At 34.7% G+C, this 11712-nt stretch overlaps 1 protein-coding gene across 3 annotated transcripts; it reads right to left on the bottom strand.

The window, feature by feature from the left end:
* Positions 1-2387: 2387 nt before the first annotated feature.
* LOC129248479 (palmitoyltransferase ZDHHC23-B) lies at positions 2388-4274 on the bottom strand. 3 transcript variants are annotated; one of them, XM_054888036.1, is made up of 5 exons: positions 4173-4274; positions 3893-4107; positions 2975-3814; positions 2790-2902; positions 2388-2724 (listed from the first exon to the last, which is right to left on the bottom strand). In XM_054888036.1, coding segments are annotated over exons 2-5 (1113 nt in total). In that variant the 5' UTR covers positions 4051-4107; positions 4173-4274; the 3' UTR covers positions 2388-2722. The 3 variants fall into 3 exon arrangements, with proteins under 3 accessions (XP_054744011.1, XP_054744010.1, XP_054744013.1); XM_054888035.1 differs by having other exon boundaries at positions 2388-2902; XM_054888038.1 differs by having other exon boundaries at positions 2388-2902; positions 3893-4027; positions 4173-4271.
* Between the last annotated feature and the right edge of the window lie 7438 nt (positions 4275-11712).

The raw sequence follows: 11712 nt of genomic DNA on the forward strand, positions 1-11712 counted from the left end.
AAGGAGTTTACAATGAATGCCTTGATCTTATAATAAACGAAATCAAGCGACGCTTCTCAGAGAATCAAGAGCTGGGTACTGCGATTTCCAACATTAGCGAATTCAAAACGGATGATTTGAATAGCTTTGGAGAACTAGGTAATTCGAAACATTTACCATCAACACAAAATTTGTCCCTTCCATCTACCAGCACTTATAAATTTACATGTTTACAGGTTTGAAAGTTCCCAGCGAAAAAATTGACAGTCGAGAAAAACTTTTTCAAGAATCGAAAGGAACAGGCTGACGATGGAATTAAGCTGGAGGTACTTTTCAGATTTCCTGAAGCTTTCAGTGATACGTTCGAGCTGATGGCAGCTGTTGAAACAGTTGGGTGCAGTACAGCAACTTGCGAATCAACGTTTTCGGCATTGACCGCAATTAATAGGCCGCAACGCCTATCCATGACCCATGCCCGCATGGCTGATCTCGTCTACTTAGCTTTTGCCATTGTACTAAGTATCTATTCTTAACAATATTTTGTGTATGTTTTGTTTTAAGCATTAATTGAAAATTGAATTTCCGTATTTATTTTATTTTTAACTATTTAATTATATAATAAAATAATTTATTATAAAAAAAAATTATTCCACAAATAATTTTAACCAATTATTCATTTAATTATTTGTTTTTGCAAACTTTTAATCCTGCCCGTCCTTCGATAGTGTCTGTCCGTACAGTTGGTTAGGTCTGGCTACGGGCCTGGAGGCAGGCGAGATAGACGTTCGTTGTTGGGGTGGGAGGAGGCGTAATTTGCTCAGGTGAGCTCATAGGAACTGCAGATGCTTCGTTTGTAGTTCTAGGTTGTTGTACCAGCGCATTACAAGAAGTAGAACCCGTGGAGGCTAAAAATGCCTGATGATGGGAGCAGCATGCGGTCACAAACGTTGCACTGATTACATCTAACCGAAGTGGAGTTTGGATGGAGCCGTCTTTGGCAAACGCAGCAGAAAATAACTTCATTTCTAGGATTAAGCTCAATTCCAGTCTTAAGGGGAAGTATTGAGAGCAATCTTGCTACATGGAGCTGCTCCTATGACCACAAACGATGGGTGAAATTCAGCCCACTAAGCAGGGCTAGTTTACTGGGGCGGCAGGCCTTGGTCGAAAAAAATCCAAATCATTCCAGTACGTAGAAGCGGCTGCAATGAAAACGTGAAGGTTCCGTTTAGTGTACTTGATGGAGGCACCGGCGCATTGCTACGAAGTATAAGCCGTAGAGACTAGGTGTGCCTGATGGCGAAATCGTATTCACTACTCCCTGTGGGTTTTAAAGCCTGAGCAGGCTTAAGTTGAGTTCAAGTGAAGCCGTCTTTGGCAAACGCAGTAGAAATAAACTTCGAGTCTAAGGTGACGTTCAGTGCACTAGACAGGGCTAGTTTACTACGACAGCAGCCCTTGGTCGGGAAAAACCCGAGTTATTCTGGTATGTAGAACCGGCTGCCGTCATATTGCCATATTACTGGTTGTTACCTTTGAGAGTTTGCTCTTCTCGGCGTATACAACCCCACTCGCCACCCAACTCCAAAACGTCAACAAGGTCCTCAAGTCACTATCCGGTAGCACTTTGGGAAAGGCAAAGAAACGTTGCTGGCGACACTTAAGGCAATTGACCAGCCGGTTCTGAATTATGGAACTAGGTTAGGAGGGCTGTGGTGCCCATTTGACTTACAAAACAGTAAATTCAAGACTTCATTTTTATTTCTGAGAGAAAAAATTAAGCCCAAGAAATATGTTTCCTTTACGAACAAAAAAATAAAACTAAAACAACTTATCATTTTCGATGAATAGAAACAATGATTATTTCTAATTTTTAATTAAAAATAATACACATAAAAAAAGTTACTCACGAAGTAATTATTATTTTAGAACGAACAATTATTATATTTTCTTAACAATACAATAAAATCTCAGAAATTTATCGTTATTTTTGAAAGTACATTTTGCAATCTCGAAATATGCTAAAATATCAATTTATTTGATAAAACTCATAACGATTACAGTCCCTGATTTGCAGTTAAAGCATAATACTGATACGGATCATTTTGTCGAAATAAAGCTATTGTATTGCCATCAATTAAACAAGCAAAACAAAAAAAAAATGGAAAATGCATCGATAAGCAGTTTGTTAGCAAACTTTATATGCCAAGTTAGGCTTAATATTATATATAGTAATATGAAGCTTTTTTTGGTTATGTAGCCATTTTCTGTCGCTAGAAAATAAATGGGTAAATAAATGTTATATGATTATTTAATATAATATTGAACACAGCCTACCTTTAAACAATTTCCATTCTTAAAAAACCAATATCAACCATTAATCCAGTAATGTGTTTCAACGAGTAATGTAATGTGTTTTCAACATTTTGCAGTTCGACTTTATTGAACTTTAGATTTTTCGCGTATGCAGAGCAGTTGACGATTTGGAAACCTGCCATTCTTTACCGATAATACAAATTTTGAATCATTAATGCCTTCGTCCAGATTACTCACGATGTTCACATTTTTGCTATATATTATTTTGTAAGCAATAATCTGTTCAAAGCGTTTCAATTGAGACAAATAAATAATTTATTCCGTTATTAATATTTTTAATTTTAAGTAAACATTTCTATAGTGCCTTTTTCTAGAAGCGTAGCAAGCTGGCTAAATGTTTTTAATCTCTTAGGTATATGTACTTGCTTTCTAAAATATAAAGTTTTTCCAGTTGTATTTTAGAGTCTTATTATTTCCATGCAGCCCTCTCTTACATTCATTTAATGTTACTCCACGCGATATGAAATATATTTGCCGTACAAGTATAACCGTGCTGTATGCCGCTATTAGTAAGGCATAGACAGCAATCACAAAAGCTAAACCCAACCTACGAATAACGGTTTTTAAATTTAATTTCGGTTGTAGATATGTAGTATGTATGTATGTAGGTAATACTTACTCATACATGTCAAAAACTTCAGAGCAATCATCCGGTAATAATATTTGCAGACCTAATACATTTGCTACTAAAAATGGATGACAAACCGCTGTTAGTGTCAAATCGGCTCCCAATGTTAGAGCCAAAATGCCAAACACCAATCCAAAAACATAGAAACGGTGGTTCGATTCACCTATACAGCAATCTAACCAATAGCTGTGATGATCATGTCGTTTAATACAAGCATTGCAAACTGAACAATGTGCAGTGCGTGATGGCACACATTTACCACAGATTGAACAGATATTTCTTTGATTACTATTAACCTCCAAGTCATGTTCCAATAACAAAGCAGTTTGTACTATCTCTTCTTCCTCACTCATGTTTGCATCCGTCACGTCGAGCAATCCACTATTAGTGCCTCCATTCTGATCGACATGATTTAATATAGCGCGTCTATAAGTCTGATGAAAGCAAATCAATGAGGCAAGAGAAAGAGCGGCCAGAGCCCAATTCTCCTCTGGGAGTACCTCCAATAGCGGAACAGTTAATTCAAATAACAGTGTCAAGCAGACCAATGAGGAAACAACCCATATGCTGAAAAAGCGGGTTCGCAATGAATTACGCTGCGCGTAGTAGTACACATAACACATTATTATAGTGCATGCCAAAAATATTACAATGCAGGTACATGCATTGATTGCCGCTAAGCTGATCAAAAGCGGTATAGCAAATATGGGAATAATACTACCAAATGTCACTTGTTTAGCTCCGCCACGCCATGGAATACGTAGTCTGTCTTGAAATGTTAACAACATATTGCGTTGGTAGGACTGGTTGACGGGGCGACAAGTTATCCAGCTACAAAGAAAAATATAACTTAAAACTCATTCATACAAATATGTATGTATTTCATCCACACTTTTATCGTAAACTTACTCAGTAAAAGTCTTGTCAAAACCTTCACAGTTGCAACAGCAGGCGATGATGTGAAAACGATGGTTTTCCCGATCTATATACTCACAGCAACAAAGATCTGAATTTCCATCCTTTTCAGCGTATGCCTCATTTTGACTGTATGAAAAAAAGTCTGTCATGGATATGCAGTTGCATTTCAACCAAAAATAAAATAACCGCAACTATGAATTTTGATTCTGAATGCAAATTTCAATATGTTTACTATGTTTGCACAAAAAATAAGGACGTATATTAAACTCACCATAATATATTGAACTACGATGAACCGAAAAACATAATATCAATATGTATTTACCAGATTGCATACAAATTCATAAATTTTACATCCAAACTGACAGCTGCAAAACAATCAACGGATATGTCGATATTAAAAACAAATCGCTACTATCGATTGTTTTATTTAGGTGAAGCCTTCAAATTTTTATAACCGCACAAAGACATTTTTCTATGAAGATAAGCACTGATTTCAATTGTATAAGTTCCACAAATACTTTCTAATAATTAAATCTGCTGGCTAGATGCCAGTAATTATATAACAGTTATAAAATAACTTTAGTTTGCATGCAAAGTAGCAATCATTTTTGGTAAACCTGTGAAAATTTAAGTGAAATATAAGAAACTGATATTGTTGTGAGTCTAGAAGCTACGCGAGCCGACTGGTAACAATAGATTGGGAACGAGATTCCTAAACAAAAACATGAATTAGCCTCGGAAGACATGGCCCAGCCAACGTAGCCGCTGGATCTTTATTCGCTGCTCTATGTTGCCGAAATATTTTGGGTTGTTTAATTATAATTAATAATTATTATTCACGATATAAAGAAAATACAAGGAGAAAGAAAGGCTAATTTATTTGCGCAACTGGTTGCTAATAATAAACAGTTGGAGGAAGTCCGTAAACGTCGATATTACATTTTATAATAAATAATAAGACGATAAAATGTTTATGGACACACGTGTTTTTCTGTAATATGAATGTATAATTAATAATATTTTATTATAATTATGTCTACAAACCTGTTTTCTTTGCCGGCGCCCATTTTATTTAGTTTTTACTCTGACGTTTCTCTTTACATTCGTAAAAATATTTATCGATAACACAGGGCTGTATTTAAAAAAGTGCGGGAATTTCTAGGATAATTTGATAAACGCAGATTTCGGGAGAGAAATTTTGTGTGGGTAACCTCGCTTTTTAATTACGGATTGGGAGTTAAACACGAAAAAGTAGATAATCTACTTATATGTGAACGTATTATTAGTTTATTTGCTTGAGCGTATTGGCGGGGTTGCAATGCCAAATTAAAATTTTTTATGGCAACATTAAAAACAATAGAATATCAAAAAAAATAATAATAAAAAATAGTGTATAATGATATTTCACTTGGAAAATTTATTATACCAAATATTTTTAATATATTTCTTAGCTATAGTATTTGTTGTTGAGAAATATCTTAATTTGAACCGCATTTTTTAGACTTTTTGGTACAATTTTCTATGACATTTATAACTTCCATGTTACATAAAATAGCGTTTTGGAATCAGATGATCTCAGCTGTGATCATTTTTTGACATTTTTTGTTTTTAATTATGAATACGTTTCAAAATGATATACTAAGGATGAGAATACGGGACAAGGTCGAAACAGAATGTTGATAGAAATTAAGACACAAGTAAGTATAAGGTGTAGATGTGGATAAAGTGTATTGCGTTGAATTTGCGAACGTCCACGGGACCATTCATGTTCATAAGTGAGCTTATGTGATCCATAAAACATATATAAATATTTATTTGATATAAGATCTGTATGACATGATCTAAACTAAATTTTTTAAGCTTTTTAATTTTTGGCTACAAATACTGAAAGGCTTATATTACGTTTCCACCAAAAGCAAACACCGTGTTTGCAGGAGTTGTGTTTGGGAGAACTGTCAACTGTTTCTACCGAAAGTTTGGGAGAAACTGTGTTTGAACTGTCTTTTGTTGACATTGTGAAATGAGAATTATAAAAATTGATAAAATTATAAAATGGTGCATAAAATTAAATTTGTTATGTTGATTTTATCATTTTATTTTAAAATAATTGATAGTGAGTTGGTCACATATTATTTAAAAAAAAGGTTAAGAGAAAATAAAATAATTTTAAGCGTTGCTGCCAATTTAATGCGTTCGCAAAGTGTATAGTCTTTGGTATGGTAAACAGATTTATGATACATTATTTGTGTATAATGTATATGTATATTTTAGGATGTATTTAGATGTAAATACAAATAAAATTACATATATAAATAAAAGAAATACCTGTTATACTATCCGCAACGAGTTGATTCAGTATTCCTGAGGAAAGATTGTAGATTTATTTGGCTTATTTGACTTATTTTATATTTTGCGCGCACCACTTAACGATTACCACAAGAAAAATATTAAAAAAAAAAAAAAAAAAAATAATTGGGGGCGACCGCTATTAGAAAAATGTTTTTATTAATTTTGCTTTCACCGAGATTCGAACCAACGACCTCTCTGTGAATTCCGAATGGTGATCTAGCACCAACCCACTCGGCTACGGCGGCCGTCAATCAAATGTCATATTGACAAATTGCAATCATTGTTGCCATATTTCGATAAGAATGCAATAATAAATGAGGAAAATGAGCAACATTGCCACCACTTAATAATTAAATTAGACGCAAACCCAACAAAACACGCTTTGAAAAGTGGGTTTAGGTATGGAGTTGTGTTTTAATTTTGTATGGGATTTGACAGGTGTTTTGTTTCGTGTTTGCGCTAAGAACACGATAGCGGCAGAGAACACGATAGCGGCTGCGGTGGAAACTTAGTATTAGTTCAACGTTAAAGTTGGGCGCAAATTGGCTGCCACGAATGAAGATTGCGAGTTTGAGCAATATTTAAAGGAAAATAAATATTATATTTTACTATCTATATCACGCAATGAAGTGATAAATAATAGTATAGATATTTTCAATATGCATGACTAATGGGAACATATGTATATATGGGAACATTGGATTCAAATTTATTTAAAAATGCTAGTAAGATTGCGTTAGGCAATGAAATCAAAAATCTCTATTTTAGATGCAGAGTCCATTTTAGAATAAAATTTTAAACAATATTCGAAAGCAAAAACGATGCTAATAAAAGATAATTTATAGTAAAGCCTTCTTAAAACTGTCTCCTCAAAATTAGTTTAATGATTGATAACAAAACGAGGATAACTTTTTCCGAAACGTATGTATACAATGTAAAAGTATCGTATGTATGTATTGAATCAGTAAAATACTGATACTTTATAAAGTTATGCCTTGCAACCGTGTTGACGTTTTGGAACATTTTACTTATATATACATACATATATAATTGGCGTGTACACCCTTTCTGGGCGTTTGGCCGAGCTCCTCCTCCTATTTGTAGAGTGCGTCTTGATTTTGTTCCACAAATGGAGGGACCTACAGTTTTAAGCCGACTCCGAATGGCAAATATTTTTATGAGCAACGGCGGCAGACATTTTACTTACTTTAAATATTATTAGAATATAAAAAATTAATTATTAAATAAAGTTATCTTGGATTGATAAAAAACTTGCAATAATACTTGGCTTTTTTCGTTTTTCACCATTTTTTCCTTTGTACATGTACACATATTGCATCAGCTTTTTTAGTTATGTCTTGGTTGCTTTTTGTTACGTATCGAGAGCATCAACGATATTTTTAGGAAGGCGATACATCGTCCAAGATTTCAGGGTTGCGTTTAGGAACATGATACTTTGTTCGAACACAAAGCAACAGGCGCTTTCAAAAACGCCCATATTTTTGTCGTATACTCTATTACACATTAAGAAAAAATAAAATCATTTTATAAATAAATCACACTAAAATATTTAAATCCCTTTATTGGGTGTACCGTTCACTTGATTTCAATGAAACATGGAAATAACTTCTTTTAGTGTAGAAATGTTAACCCGGATGTAAAGGGGGTGACATATCGACACAAATTTGAAAAACCAATATATCTCTAAAACCAATTTAGTTAGATAACTTGGCACGAATGCATAAATTGTATTGGGTATTTCAAAAGTGGCACCCAGATGTCAGTAATGAATGAATTTATAGATAGATAGACTTGCAGACCAAAAACTATGAGGGACTTCCAGTTCGGTTCTTTTAGCAACGGTATTTCGACATTCTCAACAATTAGGCATTCATCAATCGACTGTTTGGCTGATTTTATGTGTACACGTGCCTATGTTGGACATTTAAATGATGTAATATTTCACATAAGAGTGTTTTGCGTGTTCGGCAATTTTCTGCTATCGAAAATAATGGATCAAAGAAGTTGCATCAAACTTTGTGTAAAAAATGGAATTAAGTGATAAAAAAAAACTTGAAATGTTGACAGTGGCATACGGTGAGAGTACTCTGAGCAAAAAAAAAATGGTTACAAGTGGTACAAGCTTATCACAGAAGGTCGAGAGGATGTGAATGACGACGCTCGCTCTGGGCGCATCAGTACATCAAAAACTGACGAAAATGTTGAGAAAGTGAAAAAAATTGTGAAAAACCGTGAGAGAACCGTCGAATCACAATTAGAAAAGTTACTAAGGATGTCGGCATATCGGTTGGCTCATGTCATGCAATCTTTTCGAAAATTTTGGGCATGAAGCGTGTGGCAGCGAAGTTCGTTCCAGAATTTATAAATTTTGACCAAAAACAACGTCGCATGAGCATCGCTCAGGAATTGTTGATTCACGTCAACCATGATCCAGACTTACTTAAAAGTGTCATAACTGTTGATGAATCATGGGTATATGGTTATGATATCGAAACCAAAGCCCAATCGCCTCAATGGAAGAGTCCAGGAGAGCCGAGAGTCGATAGTAGAAAATCGCCGAACACGCAAAACACTTGGCTTATTTATGCCTCACACAAAAAAACTAAAATACTAGATATATTGCTGAAACCGTCAAAATATCTTCGAGACGAGTGTACCGACGTAAAAAAAATAATAATCGAAAGTCGAATTCACCATAAACCTCGTATAGCTCTTAAGAACGAATCTAAATTATTCCATTAATCCATTTATTTTAAAGATGTGCTTTAAAAGGCGGTACGTATTGGAAGAGCAAGTGTAGCACCTCCCATACAAAGTGAAAACTTCATATAGCTTTTCTCTGGAACCGCTTATAGTAAGGCACTGAAATTTCATATTGTAGTTACGTAAATGATTATATATGTATATATACATATATATATAATATAATTGGCGCGCACACCCTTTTTGGGTGTTTGGGTGTTTGGCCGAGCTCCTCCTCCTATTTGCGGTGTGCGTGTTGATGTTGTTCCACAAATGGAGGGACCTACAGTTTCAAGCCGACTCCGAACGGCAGATATTTTTTGAGGATCTTTTTCATGGCAGAAATACACTCGGAGGTTTACCATTGCCTGTATAGGGGCGACCGCTATTAGAAAAATGTTTTTCTTAATTTTGGTGTTTCACCGAGATTCGAACCAACGCTCTCTCTGTGAATTCCGAATGGTAATCACGCACCAACCCACCATTCGGCTACGGCGGCCGTAAATGATTATGAGTTACATTTTATAGTACAATTGAAATTGAAAACCTACTACTTACAGTGAGAATTGTTATGGGCCGAATTTTCGACCCCGGTAGTTTTAAATCGGCTTCGATTGGCGGTTTTCTTATATTTACACATATTGGCATTAAAAGAGGTACGACAAGTTCGCAAAAAGAAACGACTCAACAATGTAGTATCAGCAAGAACTGTACGGCGTCGATTGTACGACATAAACCTACCAGGCAGAATAGCTGATAAAGTTCCTCTATTGAAATTTAAGGAATAGGAAAAGATTTGCTCAAAAGCACAAATGTTGGTGTGAACCAGAGGGTATGAAAAAATGGTATAACATACTATGAAGCGATGGAGTAGGACTTATCACCTCATAACCAATAAAATCGACAAAGTGTTTTACAAGGGCATACTTCAAGAAGTGGTGCTACCATTTGGTGGTGGTGCCAATCGGTGGGTTTTTACGCAAGATAATGACTCAAAACACTCCTCAATGTTAGTACGAGAATGGTTTTTACAAAGTAATGTTAAAGTTATGGATTGGCCAAGCCAGTCACCCGACCTAAATCCCATTTAAAACCTATGGCGAGAAGGGGAAAAAAGGGATTATGACAAAAAATCAAAGAACTGTGGTATTCCACTGCCACAGGAACCTGCCGTAAGATTATCAATTACATGCCAAATCGAATACCCAAAAGTCATTGACAATCATGGTGAGCACAGTGGTTACTGATTAATTTTCAATAATTTAAACAGCATTTTTAATAAAATTAATAAGTTCTTCTTGTATCGTGTCTACATATTTCTTTTTAATATATATTTTATAGAATATTTTCACATGAATATTTCCTTTTTGCTTCTAGTTTAAGTTTAAGATGTGAAAGATTCTTGAATTATCTTATATATAAAATAAAGTCAACTTTTTGTGTGTGTTCGCTAACCGGCCGTGTCTTTGCACCGAATTAAACCAAACTTACACACATTGTTAAGTAGGTATTGAAGATGGTTTACATATAGTTTGGATGTCTATTGGTGGATATGAAAGCAAATGAAAGCTGTCGATAAGTACTTTAATTGGCAAATTCAAGAATGAAGACGTTCTAATACCGAGAATTCCAATGATTCCACCTGAATTGCCATTTGAATTCAAGCGTTTGCAACTGCACATTCGTTTAGCATTTGCAATAACTATCAATAAATCACAAGGGCAAACTTTAGAAATATGCGAGATGAATTTAGAAGAACCAGTATTCACCCATGGTCAACTATACGTTGGCTGTTCACGTGTTGGGAAGCCAACAACATTATATATTTACTCAAAAACAAATAGAAAAACAAAAAATATTGTTTATGCCAAAGCGCTTGAATAAAGAATAAAGAAATAAATAATATGAAAACCATATCTTTTCTGTTCTAAACCATATCTATTCTATTTTAGTGTGCCCAGCGAAGCGGGCGGGGTTTGCTAGTTATTTATATTTGTTATATTAATCTATTAAATAAAATCGCATACAATTTAATATCTATTATTATTAATTTTAAGAACTTGCATTTTTCGTATGAGCTTGGGGCTACCTATTTTAATAACCATGTGTGTTAGGCCGGGTCGATTTGTGGGGAGGCAAAAAAATCGCCCATTGCTTTGTGAAAATCATATTCTAGGGATCAAAATAAGAAACTTTGCCGAAGGAACCATACCTCTAAAACGAATTCTGATGCCCCCCAATTTGGGTCGAACTTTTTAGTTTCTTTTCTATAACTCACTTAAATTAATTTTTTCATTTACATATGTTCTGACTAAATAAATTTCTTAAGAGAAAAAATACAATAGATATTATTATTATAAATAAATATTATTATAAATAAATAAAAATAAAGAAAAAACATAGCCATTTAGCTGATTTTTTCATGTAAAGGCCAAAAATGGTGATATTTTGAAATGATTGTATGGGGAACGCTCCAGGGGGTGTGCCACTGGCATGGGTGGATCGGCTGTCCAAAGTTAGTGGGGGTCGGTCATACATTTGGACTCGATTGGAGCACTCTAAATGGGTCAAAGTGGGATTTTTCAAAATTTGCCCCTACCCAAAAGTTCGACCCAAATTGGGGGACATCAGAATTCGTTTTAGAGATGGTTTGAACTACTAACAAAAGGTTTGACAAAATTTCCAACTTCGAAGTA

Source organism: Anastrepha obliqua, chromosome 5, assembly GCF_027943255.1.
Source record: "Anastrepha obliqua isolate idAnaObli1 chromosome 5, idAnaObli1_1.0, whole genome shotgun sequence".
Lineage (NCBI taxonomy): Eukaryota > Metazoa > Arthropoda > Insecta > Diptera > Tephritidae > Anastrepha > Anastrepha obliqua.